Source organism: Geotrypetes seraphini, chromosome 18, assembly GCF_902459505.1.
Source record: "Geotrypetes seraphini chromosome 18, aGeoSer1.1, whole genome shotgun sequence".
NCBI lineage: Eukaryota > Metazoa > Chordata > Amphibia > Gymnophiona > Dermophiidae > Geotrypetes > Geotrypetes seraphini.
Window position 1 is genome coordinate 32181018 of NC_047101.1, and position 24582 is coordinate 32205599.

The 24582-nt window shown below is 41.6% G+C and overlaps 1 protein-coding gene across 1 annotated transcript in view; it reads right to left on the minus strand.

The window, feature by feature from the left end:
• The window catches only part of WWC1 (WW and C2 domain containing 1), a 223179-nt gene that overhangs the window by 101904 nt on the left and 96693 nt on the right, over positions 1 to 24582 (minus strand). Inside the window, exon 2 of the mRNA XM_033927312.1 lies at positions 3610 to 3719. Coding sequence (XP_033783203.1) covers positions 3610 to 3719 — 110 coding nt within the window. The remainder of the gene's footprint in view (positions 1 to 3609; positions 3720 to 24582) is intronic.

A 24582-nucleotide genomic window follows, 5' to 3' on the forward strand; every position in this document is an offset into this window, starting at 1 on the left:
ATCAGATACTCAAGCATTTTCCCTGTCTGTCCCGGTGGGCTCACAATCTATCCAACGTACCTGGGGCTGTGGAGGATTAAGTGACTTGCCCAGGGTCTACCTCTGCTGGCCGGCTACTGCAACCGCTGCTGCTGCTTTAGGAGGCCCAGAGGTATGTCAAGTCTCACCTTGGAGGAGGGGGGGGGGGGGGGGTCACTCACTGAATCGGTGAGTCCAAATTTTTGGGAAAACAAATTAATTTCAATTGATTTACTGAAGTGAACTGGTGAATTGATTTGAATCGGCGAATCAGGCAGCACTAGTTTGAACCCACAACCTCAGAGTGCTGAGGCTATAGCTTTAATCATTGCGCCTCATGGCGGTAATATGCACGCTCTTGTTTCTAGCAGGCTGAGGCAGTTTTGCAAAGCTAAATTTTCAGTAGAGCTGTGGCTCTTCCATGAGACTTTCTGCGCCTACCTCAGATAAACTAAAATGTCACCTAAAGTTCTTGGAAGGCAAACTCCATATTAGAGAATGACATGGTGACAAAATGAATTGCCGTTCCCGTCCCCGTGGATAACCGCAGTAAACTATTTACATGTCATTCTTTAAGGAGAGAGGGAAGAATCAGAGTATGAATGGCCACAACCACTGACCCACAAGCTTTGCTTTGAAGAATGCTGGTATAGAAGGATTGAGATTGAAATAAACACTAGAAAATGACATGGGATTATTTCCCGCAGTTATCCGCGGGGACGGGGACGGTGATGAATTTTGTCACCGTGTCATTCTCTACTCCATATATCAAGCCTCACTTGAACCTTGACAACTCACACGTCAACATTTGCATAATATTGGAATCTTAATGGCTTTTCCCTTCCCTCTTCTGGTAACCTTCGCTGATGACATGCAGGTGATTAGAAAGAAAAACTCCCAGTAGTGTTTCACTTCAAACATTTGCTTAGTAGCAACAGCATGGAGCTGAATTAAACTTCATCACCCATCAAATCATTATCACCTACTTTCAGTCCTGATTGCTAAGCAAGAGAAGGTGGTGAAGTGCGTAGTTAGGCCCACCTGCGGTGTTCACAAAACAAAACTCATGCTCTTTAAGAAAGTGGTCTGAAAAGACTTTTGCATAAATGCTATGTCTGCTTTTGTTGAAGCTGGAACAGCTACCTATGTTAAGAGACAATGCCAGCATATGTATAGAACTCTGAGTGGCAAATTTGACATTGGGGGGGGGAGTTTTGTAGGCCGACCGCGTGCAGCATGCGAGTTGCTGCACACGCCATGGCCCGTCCCTGTGTGGAGTTGCTGCTGGGGGAGGGATGGAGCATGTCGGCTCCAACGAGGTGGCAGGGTCAGCTTCACGGGGTGGTGCAGCAGGAAGGGAGGGTTCCCTGGTGGCAGCCAGGCCGTGTACCCCCAACAGGCGGCCCGCGTACCCCCAAGGGAAACACGTACTGTGTGTTGAGAAACACTTCTCTAAAAGGAGGTCATGTCTGGGGAAATCCAACCCAAAATCTACTCTCTTTGCAATCAGTTGATAGATCAAGGAGGCTAAGGGCTAAGAAAAGGCCCCTGGCCTTGGCCATAAAGTCATCACAGGAGACTTTGGCAAAGGTTACTTCTGTGGAATGTAAAGGCGGAAACCAGACTGGAGCAGATCCAGAACAACTTGAAATATAAAACCACCAAGGCAATTTAGTAAGAGCAAGCAGAGAATCACTGGAAAAACAGGCACCTCCTACCTACTAACAATCCCGGTGGGACTATACGTGCTAGCAATGACGTCTCAGCAGTTTTGAGCTGTCAACGAGCAGCAGAGCAGGAAAGAGGAAGCACTGGACATTCCCCGCTCTAATCTCTCTGGCCCAGACTGCGTGATCAATTTGCGCAGAGTACAAAGAACACGCATGACTGCTTTAAACATATCACAAGGCTTTGATTTATTAAACCACAAAGTCAGTTCCAGAACCCCGATCTTCAAAGTCCAACAGGAACCTTTTACACTACCCTAGACACAGTCAAGCATCGGAGACATGACGGAACACCTTATAGTGCGTACAAAGGCAGGCATACATCAGCTTCTACACAAAAGAAAGCACATTCTCTCCAAAAGGCATAAACTTGAAATGCTTTGAATAATGTTATTAAAGTCTGTATCACATGGAGAAGTTGGGAGAGGTACAGGGTTAATATCTAGAAAAATGGCATATATCCGCAGAACAGGTAGAGACTCAGGAGACAAATAGCCTGAAATCTCTCGTTTGTTTTGCCTATGTACCTCGATTAGATTGTCAGCGGCCTAGATTATTAATTTTATTTATTCGATTTTCTATACTGTTTTTCCTAGGGGAGCTCAGAATGGTTAACATGAATTTATTCAGGTACAGCACAGTTACTTACCTGTAACAGGTGTTATCCAGGGGCAGCAGGCAGATATTCTCACCGATGGGCGACATCATCTATGGAGCCTGGTACGGACAGTGCTAAAGTGTACTGTCACTTTAAGCTTTTCGCGAAGCTTCGAGACTGCCCGCACCACGCGTGCCTTTCCACCCGACGCTGGCTCGTAAAGTCATCAGTTCTATGCCCAAGTAAAGAAGCCAACTAGGGAAAGTGGGCGGGCTGTGATAATATCTTCCTGCTGTCCCTGGATAACACCTGTTACAGGTAAGTAACTGTGTTTTATCCCAGGACAAGCAGACAGCATATTCTCACAGATGGGACTCCCTAGCTTAACTGAAAGGGATGGAGGGAAAGTTGGCCTCATAATAAAGACTAAATGGTGCTGTACTAGTGAATGAACTCGGACATACCATGATGTATGAGTATGTAAAAGTAATGGAAGGATCTGTAGGATCCATCTAGCTCTGGCTGCCATATTGTTTGCTACCTTGAAATCATCAGATACACTTCTCCCTCCGTATTTGCTGTGATAGGGGATTAACAGAACCGTAAATACAAAAAAACCGCAAATAACTTTTTCATGTTATTTGCGGTTTTCTATTAAAAACCATCGTGAATATGGTGAAACCGCGAATAACAAGGTGGGAGACCTGGCCTGTTCCTCAAGGAGAGGCAAAACACGGTGAAGAAAGTGCTGGGAATTAGCTCTGTAAACACTTGGAATCAGCGATTTCTCTATGCATGCTGACATAATTGGGGTGGGAGGAGCCAGCAAGCTAAAAACCGTGAATAATCGAAACCGTGAATGTTGAAACCGCGAATACGGAGGGAGAAGTGTATAGTTATAGCATAGACTCTTTCCTATTTCGGTGTGAACCTCAGTAATTATCCCTCCTCCAAAGCGTTCTGCACCCAAAATGCATCACTCTGCAATTAAGACAGGTACATTGCCGGCGTCAGCAGTACAAGCTTCTGTCCACCTCCCCCTACCCCCACATACTGCCCCATCGCAGAATCAGCACAGCTTGTGCCAGTACACTAATTCACTAATAATAATTTATTAGGTGGCCTTGTCAGGGCTGTCTCTTCCCCTTACTCGACTTGGGCCAGGGGAGACTTTTTCTTCTAGTTCACTAGTGCCCTATACACTGATTTAAGACTTCGCCAATCCCTTCCTCACGCGCTTGCATCAAATAGCTCTAAAGCACTCACGACTGTTGTGGTCAATATAGTAAGTTCCAACTTGCTTGTCGTGAGATTCCTCCCATCCCAGCGGCAGCTCATCGCCGATGCAGTCTGCAAAGGTCAGAGGTTTGGTGAATCTGAAACAGAAAAGGCACATAGTTATTCTTCCAAAACAGCCCATTCCCATGCATATCAATCGCGTCAAATGATTGCTTGGTGACAGTGATTTAAATGTTGGCATTTGTTGGTAAATGCTATTTTTCTAGTTTAAATTTTTTATTTTCACAAATAGAAATGCTAAAAAAACAAAACCCCTAAATAAAATATAATATAGTGCAAAAAACTAAACCCCCAAAGCCCCAGATCTAACAAATGTAATGCATAGACCCTTTTAACAAAGACCAGAATTCAACCCTCTTCATAGATCAATCCACATTTTTCCCATCCCCGCGAGTTCTTTTCCTGCCCCTGCCCCATTTCCTGCAAGCTTTGTCGTCATCTGCACAAACCTGAAACACTTTAAAATCATAAGTGTTCGAGGCTTGAGCGGTTATGGCACAGCTTACAGAAATGAGGCAGGGACAGGGATAAAACTCGTGGAGACCGGGCGGGAAAATTGAGTTCCTACTACACCATATTCCGGAAGAAACTGAAAACTCACCTATTTGACACTTAATCAACTGTATCCTCTCCTCCTCCTCCACCCCTCTCCCTCCTCTTCTCTTCTCCCCCCCTCTTTAAGTCACCTTGAACCTACCTAGGAATGAGCAACGCAGAAATAGAAGATTAGATTAGATTAGTTCCTGCGGGCATGGGGAAAAATTTGTCCTCGTGTCATTCTCTACTTCAGATCTTTCTAAACACTGAAAAGCTCCGTCTCTTAACTGCGGCAATTTCTTTTTACTTCCTGGTGAGACATACTGAATCCACCCGCATTGTCTTTCCACTCAGGTATGGACTACAGAGTCCAGGAGTGAATCAAAGAGCTTAGCATGCTCCTTACTTAATAAATGAGATACAACAACGGATTGCAATGGAATTGAGCACGGAGCAAATTCCTAATATTTATAATTCTGAACTAAACTAAAGCTTAACTTTGTCTACCGAGTCATCATTCTGAGAAGGCTCGACTCGGTTTGCAGCAATTAAATAAACAGGAAATGATTTACAAATGACAAATAGAAGATAACATCAAAATTTCAAAAGAATTAATTTTCAAACAAATAGAGTAGTTTTTAAAGATTTACGGAAAAATTGAAATGAACTGGAACTCCTTAAAAAAAAGGGGAGATCATTCCAGAGTTGAAAAAGTTTAAAAACCAAAGATTCTATCCCATACTGACTCCCAAAATGGTTTTAAATTCATCTCAGCAGACCCACAAGTCCAGCATTTTTTTAGAAGCATCAGCTCTGCACTTTGGAAAAGAGTCCATAAGGCCCTATGAGCCAAATAATACAGAGACTGTGAAACTGCTGCTGAGAGCGATGGCCGCACACTTCAGTTCCAAAAGTTTCCCAAATCAAACTCCCAAACTCGCTCAACACAGGTAACAACCCACACAAGACTTCAGCTTTCTGTATATAGTACTACTAGCTGATGCCCCGGCGTTGCACGGGTATTTAATTATAGCAATAACACTGTAAATGGATTCAAATAAAGATACTTTATAGTGGTGAATGAAAATATTTTTTTACAGCTTTATAAAAAGTACAATATTCAAATTATAATGTGAAAGATTTGACAAAATGAATACAATACAACTAACACAAAACTTGATTATAAACAACATTTTTAATTTCACCTCCAGGAGCAAGAACATATAAATTCTTGGGTGAACCCACCCTTGATCAAGCAACATAGAGTTGACCATGGGAAAAACAGGGGGATCTTAAATCCACTCCACAGTATGTAATAGTCTATCCCTGTGATTTGTTGATTGTGATAGAGAAGGCAAGTCTCACTGGAATTTGCAAGCTCTTAAACTGAAAAGGAAGATGTGTTGCAAGTTTCGTTCAAATCGGGCAAGCCGTTTTTGCGTTGGCAGCTTTTTACAATTTTTCCATTGACTTGAATGGGTGAAAACTGATTTTCTGTTTGAAGCTCCGCCCACGTGTGCAGGTGGGCCGCGAGACCCCCAGAACATATCACCCCAGGTAGTGAGGGATCTGCATAGCAAGTTTCGTTCAAATCGGGCAAGCCGTTTTTTCGTTGGCAGCTTTTTACATTTTTCCATTGACATGAATGGGTGAAATATGATTTTCTGTTTGTAGCTCCCCCCACGTGTGCAGGAGGGCCGCGAGACCCCCAGAACATATCACCCCAGGTAGTGAGGGATCTGCATACCAAGTTTCGTTCAAATCGGGCAAGCCGTTTTTTCGTTGGCAGCTTTTTACATTTTTGCCATTGATATGCATGGGTGAAATCTGATTTTCAGGTTGTAGCTCCGCCCACATGTGCAGGTGGGCCGCAAGACCCCCAGAACATATCACCCCAGGTAGTGAGGGATCTGCACACCAAGTTTCGTTCAAATCGGGCAAGCCGTTTTTGCGTTGACAGCTTTTTACATTTTTTCCATTGACATGAATGGATGAAATCTGATTTTCTGTTTGTAGCTCCGCCCACGTGTGCAGGTGGGCCGCGAGACCCCCAGAACATATCACCCCAGGTAGTGAGGGATCAGCATACCAAGTTTCGTTCAAATCGGTCAAGCCATTTTTGAATTACTGTGAGAATGGCAGCTTTTTACATTTTTTCCATTGACATGAATGGGTGAAATCTGATTTTCTGTTTGTAGCTCCGGCCACGTGTGCAGGTGGGCCGCGAGACCCCCAGAACATATCATCCCAGGTAGTGAGGGATCTGCATACCAAGTTTCGTTCAAATCGGTCAAGCCGTTTTTGCGTGATCGCGGCACATACACACACATATACATACACACATACATACCTCCGATTTTATATATATAGATTACTACTAATATTTCTATAGCATTACCAGACGTAAGCAATGCTGTACAAAGTCACAAAGAAGACAGTCCCTGCTCAAAAGAGCTTACAATCTAGACAGACAAACAGGTAAATTATTTTGTTGATTTTATATTGATGTAGGTTTCTTTTGCAATCCACCTTGGTTAAGGCACAAAATAAATGAATACACCAAAAACTACAAATTATGAGGCATTGCCAGTAGGTGTCTACCAGAGCTGAGTTTGGACAGGTTCTGCAAGTATGGGCAAAGATTTTTTTTTAAATATGGTAATTTGCTGTGGAGCAGCTGTAAATTTTCACACCTGCAATGTACACATCCTACGGACATAGATAATACCAGATAGCATCCAAATATCAAGGACATTCACTTAACACTATCTATCTTGCACTGTAACTCGTGTCAAATTGAGGGCTCCTTTTACTAAGGTGCGTTTAAGAAATTAACGCACGCTAAACCCGTGCTACGCTTCTAGAGCTAACGCCAGCTCAATGCTGGCGTTAAGGTCTAGCGTGCGCTATTCCGTGTGTTAAAGCCCTAACGCACCTTTGTAAAAGGAGCTCTTAATCTCTACACTGTATTTTACATATAAAGTGGAACCTTGGTTTACGAGCATAATTCGTTCCAGAAGCATGCTCGTAAACCAATTTACTCATATATCAAAGCGAGTTTCCCCATAGGATGTAAGGGAAACTCGCTTGATTCATTCCACCTCCTCCCCCCCCCTTCCCGTGGCCACCGGCACTGCTCCACCTTATCCCCCCCTGAGGCCACCGGTGCTGCTCCACCTTACCCCCCTCCCGAAGCCACCGGCGCTGCTCCACCCCCCCCAATCCGGCATCCCCCCGCTCGTGTTACCTCCCTCCTGGAGAATCTCGGAGAGAGCGAGAACTAGAAGGCCTTGAGCATGCGCAGATGCTCAAGGCCCAGCACAAGTAAGAGGGAAATCTTCGGGCACCGGCACCAGCATGTCCTGTGTGTTGGTGCTGGTGCCGATGCCAGATAGGGGTAAGAGAATGTGTTTGGGTGGGTGGGTGAGTGGGGGATGCCGGATCATGGTGGGGAGGGGGGCGCTCGTACATCGAGTCAAGTTCGGTTTCTGAGGCGCAGATTTTGCAAATGTTTTGCTCGTCTTGCAAAACACTCGCAAACCGCAGCACTCGTAAACCAAGATTTGACTGTATTGGTATTAGATCCTGTGTCAAGTTAGGATAAGAACTTGTACTGTACCAAAGGAAAATTGTAACCTGTTTACTGTATATTATGTATGTTAACCTGTAACCCGTTATGAGCTCTTTAGGGAGGACGAGACAGAAAGCGAACAAAATATGTTGTCAATCGCTCTGTAAGAGTATCACTAGGTGGTGAATATATTTCACATAAAACAGGTAAAACTCAAACTGAACAAAGCCAAAAATAACAATAAAACGCAGAGCTAAAAGTTGGGGTGGGAAGCCAGATTCAGGAAATATTACAGGGCACTTTTACGAAGCTATGCTAAAAAGTGGCCTGCGCTAATTTAGAAATTAACGCACGGCCATTAGCGCTTGAGCACTCTCGTATCACTGAGGGATCCTGCTCTAATTGGACATGTGCTGATGCCTACATGTTGATTGGCGCAGGGCACGCCTACTCTCTGTCCCCAGATACGGCCCCACACTAAAAATATAAAATGTCTTTTTTGGTGGTATGCAATGAGCCCGCAGCTAATGCGTGCCTTAGGAAAAGGTTTACCCGGACATGCCCTCTTTTTAGGACTTTGGATTTTGAAAAGCTGTTGAGATCGGAGCCGAGTCTGGAGTGCATCTGCCTGAAGAGACGAGGTTTGCGTGGGGCTGGAGTTGAGGGTGGGTGGAATGGAACGTGGCCACACATCCTCTTTTTCCAGATGCAAAATCTGATAACCCTACCCCTATATATCTGTGTCTAAGTAGGGTTGTGACCCAAGAAACAATTCATCTCAATTCCAGCTCAACTACTAATCTATCATTGGTCTATAATAAATATTACAGTGAAAAAAACGTCATCTATAAATATTTGAAGAAAGTTTTTACACTTCTCTGCAAAATCTTTTGTTTCCCCTTCTTGAGATTTGGGCCTGAGATTTATAGGGATTTTCAATCATGGAGTACACAGTATATGCAGGTACTTTCTCGATCCCTAAGCTTTATAGCACGGGCAATGGAGGGTTAAGTGACTTGCCCAAGGACACAAGGAGCTGCAGTGGGAACTGAACCCAGTTTCTCAGGATCTCAGTCTGCTGCCCTAACCATTAGGCTCCTCCTTCAGTCCTACTGTGCCAGCCCCACCATACCAAACCAGACCAGTCAGCCCAGTTCTAGTCCAGCTGGCACCTCTGTCAGTCCAGGAAGTTCACTAACAGCCCACCTGAGGAAGGTGAAACAAATTTGAGGTGTAGCATTGGGAAAGCCGAGACATTAAAGCCCCTGCCTTTAATTCAGAACTGTTCCCAGCACAGGAACACATGCAGACATGTATGTGTACATGTGAAATTCACCAAGGGCTTCTCTCAACTCTAAACAACAGGTGTGGCCAAGAAAGAATTATGCTATGTAAATATTGTTGACCTCATTCTGAAATTCCTTTGAAGGGCGAGTTGGCTTGGTACAGAATGCTAGCACCCGGCTCTGATGCTCTAGGCTTGGGCCTGCCTCATGAGCACCTATTTACCATATGCCAGACAAACCCAGGCTGGCTCTTGACAAACTGCGTCTGCAAAAAACTGACCAGCTGCTGGAGCAGAGAAAGCCAAAAGCTGAATGACAGGAATCATGACAGGAAGCTGGTAGGAGGGAGGCTCACAGGAAGTGTTTAACATGCCCACCTATCAGCAGTGGTGCCGGTAAGCAAAAACCATGACAAAATTCAAGTGCCACTACAGTGGCCGAGACAATGGTAAGGAGGAGACACGATATAGCTAGTCTGTTATGATGTAACATTAACTAGTGCCTGCACACGAAAGCCACCAATCTTGGAGCAATTCTTTAATAACCAAAGGGTTAAATTCCATCCGACTAAGTCCAGCTGGATAACAAAACAATATACTGCTTGACAAGAGTTATTTGATATAAAGCCATAATCTTATCAATAAAACTAGATAGTCTTGGAGATGGTGCAAATGTTCCCTTGTGCATTTGTAGTGACACCACATGTACGAAGGAGACCCGGAGTTCATTGGGCCACCTGCACATTTCACATTCTGCCAGTGGTGGAGCCAGAGGGCTGATTTTTTTTTTTTGAGGGGAAGGGGGGCTAAGCCCAACATGGAGAGGCTCCAAATTTCTCCCTCTCCCCCCAAATGCCCACCTGAGCTGGTGGGGATCTCCAAGTCCAGCCAGCTGAAGACCTCCTCCTTTGGCCAGAACATTCCAAGCTCTGTAGCCTGAAACAGTGTTCCCCAGCTACTTCTACTGCAGTGCCACTAAGGCTGCACCACATCCTCCCCCTCCCTCCTCTGCGTTCAGTTTTCACAGTATTCTACAGCAGTCATTAATGTTTACAACAACTGGGTATCAATGCATCTTATGTCTGGGCTTTTATTTCTTTTCTAAGTTCTTTAGCCTGTACACATGGGTGGATTTCCTCCCTGCCCGATGCGATTTGACAAAGTGCCGGGTTTTGGAAAGCCATCTGGACACCCGGACATCTCCTCAAAAGGAGGACATGTCTGGAAAAACATGTCTGGTAACCCTACTCTACACTATTATATTTATTTATTATTTATTTTAAAAATGTATATACACCGTTTAAAACTAAGCGGTTTACATAATTTACATACATAATATAAAAATAAACACATGGTAAAATAGCCATGTGATAAAATAAACATGCAAACAATCCTCAGAAAGATATAATTTGGAAACTAAAGATCGTGGATACTTCATCAATTTTACTAGAGATAGCTAGAAAAAGGCATCTACAAATAACTGCATCTTAAGTAATTTTCTAAACCTGCCCTTTTCACAGCAATTTCGGATCTGACCCACCAAGGAGTTCCATATCTTAACTCCTGCACAACAGAAAGTCATTTTACCAGTCTCAACAAGTCTTGAATTCACAGACGTCCTCAGTAAAGCTAAATTCTCAGAACGCAAAGATCTTTTTGGTGCATAGCTAAATATATTATTTTTAAACGATTCTGGGATCTGCTAAGCTATCATATCACAGGGCAGTCAGACACACCTGTCTGGAAGCTGCTATAGCTCGATGAGTAAAAGCCCTGTGCTCATCTTCCAGAGGTTGTGGGTTCAGCTCCCCCAGCACATATTTTAATTGTGGCATTCTATCTTGCAGGTGCACCTTGATGATCTCACAATGAGGCCACCATTGTGCAGCTGCACACCTCCATTTGCAATGAAGTAGAAGCCATGCTAAGGTTTGTATCTGTTTTTAAGCTTCTGCAAATGAAGTTATGTTTGCAATCTATATTTTTTTTTTCATGTGTTTTCTTTGCTTTCAAGAATGAGCAGATTGGAGCACTGTTTAGTCAGAAAAAAAGGGTAGCTTTTTATCAACAAGCATAAAGCTGTGTTGTTCATATGCTGTGCTTCAGTTAATGGATCTTTTTCTCTAATTAGCAAATAGCATTGCTGTTTGTCCACAAAATAGAAGGTTTTGCATGCAATATATCTGTTTTGATTTACCCTGTTTATGTGGTGCCTTATTAAATGTATTTTAAACTTAATAAAGCAAAAATAAAAACCCAGGGAGCTATTTAGCAAATTGAATTAAGGACATCCAAACAGTGCTTAAATTCCTTCCATAGAACTCAGATCTATTTGAAGCCCAAACTAAGACCTGGTTTTTATTTGCCTACAATATAGGCATAATATATATGGATGCTCTAGGTCGCTCAGTGTTATGTAAATTAATCAAAGGACGTCTAGGTAAGTTGCAGCTATACTCTCGTGAGGAACGCAGAGAGAGGGGAGACATGATAGAGATGTTCAAATATGTTACTGATAGTAAATATATTAAAAATGCGTTTTGTTAAATTCAGTTATAAGCAGGGATTCATTCAGACCAAAACATATAATAAAGCTGACAAACTGAAAATCAAAAAAGATGAAAAGGAGAAAAATAAACCTCAATTGAGGGTCGTTGGGACTACACAAGTACCCAACCATCCACTCATCATCACGGGTTTATAAAAAACTCCAAAACATGTATAAATAATCACTTTTCATATCTTTCATTCACACGAGGTCTTCTTTTTGTTATTTTTCACAGTCTTTTTTATGTGTATATGATTTCAATTTAAATGTCAAGCAATGAACAAGGCCCGAATCCCAAGCTTAACTACATTAATTGGCGAGGACTACAGCTGAATATAATCAGTATAAGCAGTTTTTAGAGATATGCAGCATATGTATGAAATCGTGAAAAAATACACTCATCTGAAATTGAGGTTTTTCGCCAAAAGGCTTCCAATTCAAGATCCCGACAGAAAAGACTTTCTGTTTCGCCCGGCGAGGGCTACTTCAGGGGAACAATATCAACTCCAATATCTCTCTGCTTCTAATCATCTGCTGGAAATAAAGCCGACTCCTCTCAAGACGGTACAGGGACTGAAAGACGCGCCCGGCTCGAATAAAACACGAACCGGGCGTCTTGACGTCATCAACTACGTGATGCATGATAGGTCAAACATACTCACTACCAACTAGCTACTAAACAGGCCCCAAGAAGGATCCTAAGGGATGGATTTCAAAGGAACGGCTGCCATTCATAAGCTGTATTAAGGCCAACTGGCTCTAAGGTTTGTAACCGGCTAATCCATTGTTGTTCCTTCTGCCATAGCATTCTTCTACTGTCCCCTCTTCTCTGTGTAGGGCGTAATTTCTCAATAACCCAACACTTTAGGTTCTCAAATCTATGACCAAATTGGGTGCAGTGAGCCACTATCGGGGCTGTTAATTTCTGAGTGTTCAAACAACTTTTATGTTCCGTAATTCTAGTGGTTAAGGTCCTTGATGTTTGCCCTATGTATAAACGGTCACATGGACATTGAATCGCATATATTAAATTCATAGATTGGCATGAGGACGTCTGGTGTAAAACAATACTCTTGCCATCACTGGGATTAATAAAGCTGGAAATAGTCAGCATGATGTCACAATTTGAACAATGTCCACAGGGTTTGTGACCCTGGATGTTATCCGGGTTCCCTTCCATAAAATCTTCTTTAGATGTATGGCATAATAAGTCACTAAGATTTTTATTTCTTGATTGTGAAAAAATAAATCTTTTGTTTTCAAAACAAGGAAGCGTTTTCAATAAGGGAAGGTGTTTTTTGTATTTCTTGATCACTTGTGATGACATACGAGTTTGTTTAATCACACATGGAATTATAACATCATTTGAATGAGGTCTTTTGTAGTCTAGCAATGTTTCTCTAGGATTATATAGCGCACGTTTTTTAGCTCGTTTAACTATGTTTTTAGGATAATCTCTTAGTAGTAATTTATGTTCCAATATCTTTGCTTCTTGTATGAATTTATCCTTGGTATTACAGATACGACGATACCTGAGAAACTGCGCAAAAGGAATGCTATTTTTAAGATGAATTGGATGCATGCTATTAAATTTAAGCAACGTGTTTCTGTCAGTTTTCTTGCGATGGACTGAAGTTTCAATGTGCTGATTTTTCATATATATTTCCACATCTAAAAAGCTGATGTTCTCAACACTATATGTCATGGTGAATTTAATGGAGTGATGACAATGATTCATTTTATCATTAAATTCTATAAGTTGTTGCCTAGTCCCCAACCAGATGATAAAAATATCGTCAATAAATCTCCACCACTTAAAAACATGGTGAAATTCTGGCATGGTGTAAATCAAAGTTTCTTCGAACCACGACATATACAAATTCGCAATTGTTGGAGCGAATGAAGCACCCATTGCTATTCCAGACAGCTGCTTAAAGAATTCACCATTGAAAATAAAGTAATTATTTTTCAATGCAATTTCACAAAGATCTCTCAAAAACTTCGTATGTCTATTATCTTGAACATACTGAGAATTCCATAAAGCTTCTAATATTACTAGAGCTTCTTCTTGTGGGATACATGTGTATAATGAACACACATCGAATGTCACCATAATGCACTCCATAGGTAATGTGGATTCCAACTCACTAAGTAATTTCAAAAAATGTGTAGTATCTTGTAAATATGATTTAATGGTTTTCAAAAAGATTTGTAATTGTTTATCTATATATTTACTTGTCCTTTCCAATAGTGAATCGCGAGCTGATACTATTGGTCTGCCTGGCGGACACTGAATGTTCTTATGGATTTTTGGTAGCAAATAAAATATAGGTACTTTGAAATGCTGAGGAGTGAGAAATTGGTATTCTTTTTTAGTAAGAAAACCGTTTTTCAGTGCATCTGCACAGATGTTAAAAATCTTTTCAAAGATTTCCATTGAAGGATCTTGATCTAATTTCAGATATGTATCGTGATTACACAATTGAGAATTAGCTTCCGTGATATAGAGATCACAACTCCAAACCACTACTGCACCCCCCTTATCCGCCCTTCTGATCACAATAGTTGGATCATTTCTCAATTTTTGAAGGGCTCCATATTCTACTGAAGATAAGTTATGAACACCTCTTTGAACTTTAGCTGTTTCGTTAATACTATAAAGTTCTTGGATCATAAGGGTTTTGAAAGCCATGATAACAGGGTTCATAGGACCAGGGGGGTTCCATTTTGATTTAGGTTGTACACAGGAACTATCTAATGCTGTACTAGGATGTTCATGGAAAAAGGAGCATAAATTTAATCTCCGAAGAAATTTTTCCAAGTCGATTTGAGCTTGAAATGCATTATGAGCCACTGTTGGAACGAAAGTCAGTCCCTTAGATAATAGAGAAATTTCATCTGTAGACAATATTTTCTGAGAAATATTAATAACTAATGATTCCGTCTCCTCTGTGTCCGGGCACGTGACCGCCCCCGATATGACCCTCTGCCTCGAGTGTTTCTTCCTCCTCGTGTATATCCTACGGTTTGTCTGGTTTGGCCTTGATCCCCATCCGGCTCCTCCGAAGTAGAGGTACTTTCACTATTTGCGATATCTGAAGATTCCCCTGAAGTGGTGAACCTCACTGTTTTTGGTTTATAATTCACACTCATCCATCTATACACGTATCCTGTCTGGTAATCTTTCTGGTCTCTTTGAAACTTCTTAAGTTTGTTAGTTCTCACTTCTCTGCGAAATTTATCCATTTTAGAGTTAGAATCTATTAATTTATTTTCAAAATCATTATTTTTGCGAGCTTCTGTTATTAATTCGTCATATTTTCCTTTATTCTCCTGTATCTTAGTTTGTAATGTTTTAATCAATAGTAACATTAGATCCAACGAGCAGCGATTCAGAATCTGATTCCAGATTGTTATGAAATCAGTGTTATCAATAAACATTTGCGGAGCCGTCCTCATTCTCAACCCACGTGGGATTATTTCGTTCTTACAATATTCCACTAAACTAGCACTTTGTAATTCCATCTGTATTATTTGTTTCATTATTTTATCTATGTCTAACCATGCCAAATCAGTATCATGTGTTGCTTCATTAGTAGACAATGCTGGTGCTTGCAATATTTCAGTCCTCTGACCATCCGAGAAGCCAAAGCCACTATCCCATAGCTGTGCCATCGCTAATTGCCTTAATTATTGTTAAACCACTAATAATTTATTTAGAGGCCAAAACGTGAAACTAATAGTAAATATATTAAAAATGCGTTTTGTTAAATTCAGTTATAAGCAGGGATTCATTCAGACCAAAACATATAATAAAGCTGACAAACTGAAAATCAAAAAAGATGAAAAGGAGAAAAATAAACCTCAATTGAGGGTCGTTGGGACTACACAAGTACCCAACCATCCACTCATCATCACGGGTTTATAAAAAACTCCAAAACATGTATAAATAATCACTTTTCATATCTTTCATTCACACGAGGTCTTCTTTTTGTTATTTTTCACAGTCTTTTTTATGTGTATATGATTTCAATTTAAATGTCAAGCAATGAACAAGGCCCGAATCCCAAGCTTAACTACATTAATTGGCGAGGACTACAGCTGAATATAATCAGTATAAGCAGTTTTTAGAGATATGCAGCATATGTATGAAATCGTGAAAAAATACACTCATCTGAAATTGAGGTTTTTCGCCAAAAGGCTTCCAATTCAAGATCCCGACAGAAAAGACTTTCTGTTTCGCCCGGCGAGGGCTACTTCAGGGGAACAATATCAACTCCAATATCTCTCTGCTTCTAATCATCTGCTGGAAATAAAGCCGACTCCTCTCAAGACGGTACAGGGACTGAAAGACGCGCCCGGCTCGAATAAAACACGAACCGGGCGTCTTGACGTCATCAACTACGTGATGCATGATAGGTCAAACATACTCACTACCAACTAGCTACTAAACAGGCCCCAAGAAGGATCCTAAGGGATGGATTTCAAAGGAACGGCTGCCATTCATAAGCTGTATTAAGGCCAACTGGCTCTAAGGTTTGTAACCGGCTAATCCATTGTTGTTCCTTCTGCCATAGCATTCTTCTACTGTCCCCTCTTCTCTGTGTAGGGCGTAATTTCTCAATAACCCAACACTTTAGGTTCTCAAATCTATGACCAAATTGGGTGCAGTGAGCCACTATCGGGGCTGTTAATTTCTGAGTGTTCAAACAACTTTTACGCCCTACACAGAGAAGAGGGGACAGTAGAAGAATGCTATGGCAGAAGGAACAACAATGGATTAGCCGGTTACAAACCTTAGAGCCAGTTGGCCTTAATACAGCTTATGAATGGCAGCCGTTCCTTTGAAATCCATCCCTTAGGATCCTTCTTGGGGCCTGTTTAGTAGCTAGTTGGTAGTGAGTATGTTTGACCTATCATGCATCACGTAGTTGATGACGTCAAGACGCCCGGTTCGTGTTTTATTCGAGCCGGGCGCGTCTTTCAGTCCCTGTACCGTCTTGAGAGGAGTCGGCTTTATTTCCAGCAGATGATTAGAAGCAGAGAGATATTGGAGTTGATATTGTTCCCCTGAAGTAGCCCTCGCCGGGCGAAACAGAAAGTCTTTTCTGTCGGGATCTTGAATTGGAAGCCTTTTGGCGAAAAACCTCAATTTCAGATGAGTGTATTTTTTCACGATTTCATACATATGCTGCATATCTCTAAAAACTGCTTATACTGATTATATTCAGCTGTAGTCCTCGCCAATTAATGTAGTTAAGCTTGGGATTCGGGCCTTGTTCATTGCTTGACATTTAAATTGAAATCATATACACATAAAAAAGACTGTGAAAAATAACAAAAAGAAGACCTCGTGTGAATGAAAGATATGAAAAGTGATTATTTATACATGTTTTGGAGTTTTTTATAAACCCGTGATGATGAGTGGATGGTTGGGTACTTGTGTAGTCCCAACGACCCTCAATTGAGGTTTATTTTTCTCCTTTTCATCTTTTTTGATTTTCAGTTTGTCAGCTTTATTATATGTTTTGGTCTGAATGAATCCCTGCTTATAACTGAATTTAACAAAACGCATTTTTAATATATTTACTATTAGTTTCACGTTTTGGCCTCTAAATAAATTATTAGTGGTTTAACAAATATGTTACTGGCCATATTGCGATATAAGAAGATATCTTTTTCCTTACAGGACCTACGGCAACAAGAGGAGCATCCGTTGAAAATCAGGGGTGGGAGATTTCATAGCGACACTAGGAAGTATTTCTTCACAGAAAGGGTGGTTGATCATTGGAATGATTTTAAGAAAAAATGGGATAACATGTGAGTTCACTTCGAGGAAGTACTTAGGGGGGAGGGTCCTTAGAGTGGGCAGACTTGTTGGGCCGATGGCCCTTTTCTGCCGTCATTTTCTATGTTTCTATATATTGAAGCCTCACCCACACCATGCCCATTCCACGCCCACACCTATCGAGTTAGGTGCTACTTTTACAAATGGGTGTCCATGAAATTAAGAATGCGCCTTAGTGCCAATTATCGCTCGTTAAGGCTCTTAAAAGGCTCATTATCCACTTAGTTTGGACGCTTAAGTCACGCTCAGCGTTAGGCGTGATTTAGGTGCCGTTTATAGAATCAGGGCCTTTGTGTTTAGAATTTTTCAATGTCATTTCACTTCTATTATGATTTTGATTGCACTTGTGAAATCCTGTGATGGTGTGTGGCCTAATTAGTGACAAAGGTTCTCCCCTGGTAAAACCGAGGCTGGGTTAAACGTTGGAGCTCGTTCCTGTTTCAGGTCCTTTCTCTGTAGAGCTTATTACCTCACACTGAGGATTCACAACTCTTTTTTTTTTTTCTTCTTTATTTATATTTTGAACATATTATCAAGAATAAACTTCTTGTACAGAATATGATTGAGTCAGCATAATATAAAACAAATGAAGTAACAACTATATGACAAAATTACTATTTACTCATCAAAATTAAAGTCCCAAAATTGAGATCCAAGATGTTCCTGAGTGAGAAACTATTAAAAGAAAAAGAATAAATTCAAATTGCAATTAGGCGGTCAGATGAGAATGGACCAAGAGTAAATTTATACATTGAGATTTTCTTTATCCCCTTCAAGGCCCCTCCTGGAGAGAAATCCTGTCAACTGAGAGGGTTCAAAGAAAATATAATTACAAGATTTGTACTTTACAATGCATTTGCAAGGGTATCGTAAAAGAAATGATGCCCCCATTGCAGTGACCCCAGGCTTAAGAAGCAAAAATTCCTTCCTTCGTTTCTGAGACTCCCTTGTCACATCCAGAAATATTTGAACTTTATGTCCAAGAAATTCTTTATGTCTATTCTTAAAATAAAGCTGTAATATCCAATTTTTATCTGGTGATAAAACCACCGTAGCCAATAGGGTAGCTGGAATAGCTACCTCCCTCATTGAAGATTCCAATAATAATGTTATATCCATTTGTTCACCCTGACCTTGTTGTTCTAGTGGACGCTGTTCTTCCGAATTTTTTGATGTTGGCAAATAATATATTTTGGAAAAAGGAGGAAAGGCATCATTAGGAACATTAAGAACTTCACAAAAGTACTTTTTCAAAACTTCTTTTGCTGATAAAGAAGGGATCTTTGGGAAGTTCAAAAATCTAAGGTTATTCAATCGCATATTATTTTCCATCATTTCCACCTTTCTCCTAAGATTAAGATTGTCCTTAATCAGTGTCGTTTGGATTTGAGTTACTTCAGTTATCTTTTTATCTATTTTTTCCACATTATTTTTCATCGATATATTTTCCTGTTTAAGTCTATTTATTTCATTTCTTTGTTCTAAATATTTCTCTTCTAGTACTTTAATTTGTGGTGACAATGTTTGTCCCAGAGTAATTACCAAGTCCCAAATTGAGTCTAGGGTAACATTCATGGGTTTAGGAACAGAGAATATACTTGCTTGCATTGTCCCAGCTTCCACAGCAGTGGCAGTCTTCTCTCTCTGGAAACCTTGCTCCATTTCAAGTCCCCTCCGCAGTCTCGTCTTCCTCCAGTGCTTTGCCCATTCCAGCCTCCCGGGAAACGAAGTCTGCCTCCTCAGACTGACTACTCTCCCGTGGAGAGCTAGCACGCTGCGGCTGAGGGGGCGGGGTTCTAGCGTCGGGGCTCAGAGTCGACTCTAGCCCAGGGAAGCTTGCCGCGACCTCACTCCTTCCCGGCGATTCCAGCAGGCGACTCCCCGATGCAGCTACTGCCTCTTGGTTCAGACGCCGCAAAAAATCCTCCATGGACATCTGAAGAGGAGTCTCCAGGCGCCTCGAGGCTCCAGAAGCGCCTTTCCCTCTCCTTTTCGGCATCGAAACGGCACTAGGTAAATGTTGTTCGTTAGAATCTCTGGCGGCGTCTCACTCACTCTCATCAGCACGTGGCCATCTTGGATCCTTGTTGGCTCCTTTAGTCGAGGATTCACAACTCTAACCAAAAATTTATTCATTTTTTGGGGTAACACAGCAATTTTATTCAATGAGAGATAACCCCCTAGATATATATATACAGGTTTTTTGAACTGGTAAGTATTTGGGTCTTTTTTGACTTTGCCATACTATGTTAACGTTGTATATATAAGATTGTCTCCCGCTTTTACAAAACCGCAATAGCATTTTTTAGCGTAGGCCGGTTCACTGAATTCTCTGCACTGATCCTGACGCTCATGAGGGTCATGAGCATTCAGCGCTATTGCAGTTTTATAACATGGGGGGGGTATGTTTGTCCTGCTAAGCTGCCATCCTATGTTGTGTCATACATTGCTCATCATGCTATGTCACACCATACCAAGTTTGTCATGTTATATTTTTTACCATGCTTTGTTATGAATGTAGACTTGTCACCCTCTCTGAGCTCTCCTGGGAGGATGGGATATAAATCCAAATAAATGAACAAACAAATAAATAAAAAACCTCAATACTTCCTTTTTCTGCACAACCCAATAATGTTTCCGTGGACGAATGATATGTTCTTTTATGACCGGGTATCTCGGTGAGTGGCAGTGTTGTGCTTCCATGAACGGCACCGAAGATGCTACACTACCCGAGTGTGAAGGGACTCTTAGAAAAACGTGGAGGGAACATCACCAGAGCTAAGCGAAAGATGTAAAGGAAGGGACGTCACCAGGGCAGTAGGCAAGATTCTAATCTAATCTAATCTTCCATTTGGGAGTCGCACAAACCTATACAAGCTCAAGGCAACAGATCGGAAGGGAAGAGGGAAAAGGAGGAGGGGAGGGGGGTTCGAAGAAGCAATGGGAGGGGCCTAGGAGGAGGGGGTAAAACAGTAGTCAAAGAGGTGAGTCTTCAGGTTCGACAGCAGAGAACAGCGCTGCTCTTACCACCAGATTGTGGTTAGATGTCTCGAGGCCTGCTAACACCCCAGTCATACACATTGCTCCCAGAATTAGCACAAAGTCCTCTCTCATTAACTCCGTGGGTACCACCAGTATATGCCAGTACGAACCAATCTGTGCTCTGCTACTTCTGTCAACGTTCTGCAGCTCCCACATAATCTAATAATATTTATTGTTTATATACTGCACCTTGAGTGTACAGAACACATGCAGACCTGAGACATAAACAGTAATTATCCCAGGACAAGCAGGAGGCATATTCTCACATGCGGGTGACGTCATTCACGGAGCCCGGTACAGACAGTGCAAAAGTGTACTGCCACTTTAAACTTTTTGAAAGTCTCAAGACTGCCCGTACTGCGCATGCACCAGTGCCTTCCCACCTGATGTTGGCTCGCGGGACCATCAATTCTCAGTAGAAAAAGACCCTCATGGCCCATCCAATCAAGGTCAATCAGAGGTGCACCTGCCATTACCATTAAACACTAGGATCACAACTAGGATGGTCATCAGTTCACAACAATGCCAAGAAAGTTATATATGGTACACATTACATTACATTAGTGATTTCTATTCCGCCTGTACCTTGCGGTTCAAGGCGGATTACATAAGAATTGTTATGATATTAAGAAGAAACCAAAAGAAACTCTGTGGAATGACGTTGTTCCTTAATAAGAAGTACATATTGTTAAGATATTAAGAAGTACTTAAGGAATAGTTAGAACATTTTCTCATTTGCTAAGAAGTAGCTGGCAATTGCCGGAGGTGTTCGGAACATGTTTGGTTGTGTTATATTGTTTTTATGAATTTTTGGAAGAGTAGGGTTTTTGTTTCTTTTTTGAAGGTTTTGTAGTCTGTAGTCGAAGTCAGCAGATTGATGAGTTGTCGGTCCAGTTTCGCTGCTCTGGTGGCCAGTAGGTTATCATACATTTTTCTTCGATTGACATTTTTGGTTGGCGGGTGTGTGAATATTGTGTGGGTTCTCCTTTGTCTGGTTGAGGTGGATTGAGTAAGTCGATTGTTCCAGTAGGAAGCATTGTCTCTTTTTATAGTTTTGAAAAGTAGGCAGTGGAATTTGAAGTGTACTCTGGCTTGTATTGGGAGCCAGTGTGAGTCGTGGTATGCTTCTGTGATGTGGTCGAATTTTTTCAATGAATAGATAAGTCTTAGGGCTGTGTTTTGTATTGTTTGAAGTTGTTTTATCGTGGTTGCTGGGCAGGGGAGATATAGTATGTTGCAGTAGTCTATTAGGCTTGGAAGAGTGGTTTAAACTTGTGGCTGCTGCATGCTCACATGAACCAACCAGCCATATGTCTGCATTCTCAAACCAGATACCTGAAAAATCACTTTATAGACAAAGCCCTGGTAAATAAAAAGGTTTTCAGCTGTTTCCTGTATGTATTGAACTTAACAGTTGCTTATCAGTGTGCAGACTATTCCAATTGGTAGGCACAATGATGGCAAATACACAGTCACCTGCCTCCAAATGATATCACTCAACTGACGCAACGTGAAGCAACCGAGTGCCAGCCAACTGCAGAGATCATGTCAGATGTTCAGAATCTCCAAGAATATTGCCTCGTCCCTTAAAACACCCAGAGAAACTTATTGCATCACAAGGACAAGAAAACCACAGAAAGGACCCGCTTGGTAGTAACATACAATCGAGAGCTGGAAAAATTAAGAGAAATAATACAAGTGGGGCACCGCAGGGCTAGGTGCTTGGACCCGTGCTCTTCAACATATTTATAAACGATCTGGAAATTGGTAAGACGAATGAGGTGATTAAATTTGCAGACGATATGAAGTTATTCAGAGTAGCGAAGACGCAAGGGGATTGTGAAGATCTGCAACGTGACAAAACCACGCTCGAGAAATGGGCAGCAACATGGCAAATGAGGTTTAACGTGGATAAGTGTAAGGTGATGCATGTCGGTAACAAAAATCTCATATACGAATACAGGATGTCTGGGGCGGTACTTGGAGAGACCCCCCCCAAGAAAGAGACTTGGGAATACTAGTCGACAAGTCGATGAAGCCGGCCGCGCAATGTGTGGTGGCGGCGACGAAAAGGGCGAACAAAATGCTAGGAATGATTTAAGAAGGGGATCACAAACAGATCAGAGAAGGTTATCATGCCGTTGTACTGGGCTATGGTGCGCCCTCACCTGCAGTACTTCGTCCAGCACTGGTTGCCGTACATGAAGAAGGACACGGTACTACTCGAAAGGGTCCAGAGAAGAGCAACTGAAATGGTTAAGGGGCTGGAGGAGTTGCAGTACAGTGAGAGACTAGAGAAACTGGGCCTCTTCTCCCTTAAAAAGAGGAGAAGGAGAGGGGACATGATAGAAACATTCAAGATACTGACGGGAATAGACTTAGTAGATAAAGACAGGTTGTTCACCCTCTCCAGGGTAGGGAGAATGAGAGGGTTGAAGGGGGATAGATTTCATACAAACGTAAGGAAGTTCTTCTTCACCCAAAGAGTGGTGGAAAACTGGAATGCTCTTCCGGAGTCTGTTGTAGGGGAAAACACCCTCCAGGGATTCAAGACAAAGTTATACAAATTCCTGCTGAACAAGAACATACGCAGGTAAGGCTAGTCTCAGTTAGAGTGCTGGTCTTTGACCAGAGGGCCGCCGTGTGAGCGGACTGCTGGGCACGATGGACCACTGGTCTGACCCAGCAGCAGCAATTCTTATGTTCTTATATAACCACTACTCCAGGAAGATAAATGGCCTTCCATCCGCTGCCTAATCTAAATCAAAAACTGAAAAAAAGCAGACTCCCACCACAAACCCCTCAAAAAAAAGAATGGCACACATCCTTGCAGTGTGGCAAGCTGAAAACTGTGCGAGTACATCTCAAAGGATCCAATTGTCACTCACATGGGAAAAACATGGAACAAAAGGGGATCCTTCACATGTTCATCTTCTGACGTGGTGTATATCATTCAATGCAGAAAGTGCAAAGAAGGATGTTACATTGGTGAAACAGGCCAAATGCTAAAGACTAGGATGAACTTACACAGATATCATGTTAAAAACTGCAATACCAACCAGGATGTCACTTCTGTCGGACAAACACTTTGGAAAAACCGACCACTGCATCAATGATTTTTTGATGAGAATACTAAAAGGAAATTTTAAGACAATCCAAGAACGTAAGACCTTTGAAATCAAAATGATAAAATATTTTGATACCTACCAGACAAGACTTAACAAAGACTTCATCTATTCACATTACAAAGAAATGAAAATTGCTTTTGTCACCTCTCTGTCTCCTACTTACCCACCCACCCCTTCTTCTTCCTTTGAAACTATTGCTGAAATGCTTTCATGTTTCACCTATATATACTGATATTTGTCAACATTTGCTTATTTCTGATCTGAAGAAGAAGGGTTACCATCAAAAGCTAATCATAAATGCATTGAATTGGTCTAATAAAAAGGTATTACCTTATTTCCATGGTTTTTGTTTTATTTCTAAATATTACCTCATTTTGAAATCTGGATCCAAAGTGGAAGTTTCTTTTCATCCCTACTTTTGGGGGGGATTGTTTTCCGTTCGTGGATATGTGTTACCTTCACCATAAAACCATGTTAGTTATACCACAGAAAGGTGGTATGTCAAATCCATGATCCTTTATTCTTTATAAATAATCTGAGAAATACCAGGCTTCACTACTTTAATTTCATTTAAATTCATATTCATAACCTGCTCTATACCCACAAAAGAATCTAGGCAGTGAGCAATACAGAGTAAAAAAAAATTATAGCAAAAAATACAATATACTAGGGCAAGCTTGGGACAGAATCAATGTGATCCCAGAGGGATTACTTGCTCTGGATATTAATTCCAATGTCCAATTAGCAGCTCTGATTTGTAGAGGGACCAGGAGGCAGCTAGGAAAAGGGAGAAGCAAATCCTGGCTGTATTCTCTGTGATGGGAGGTTTAGGACAGGCAGGACAAGGCAGGACAATGAAGGACACAAAAGCGGGACATTAACCATTCCAATCTCGTTTCTTGAATGCACAATGAGAAAGTCTGAGTAAGGATATTGGAGGAGAAAGCAATGCAATTCACAAGAGAGGCAGCAACAGCAAGC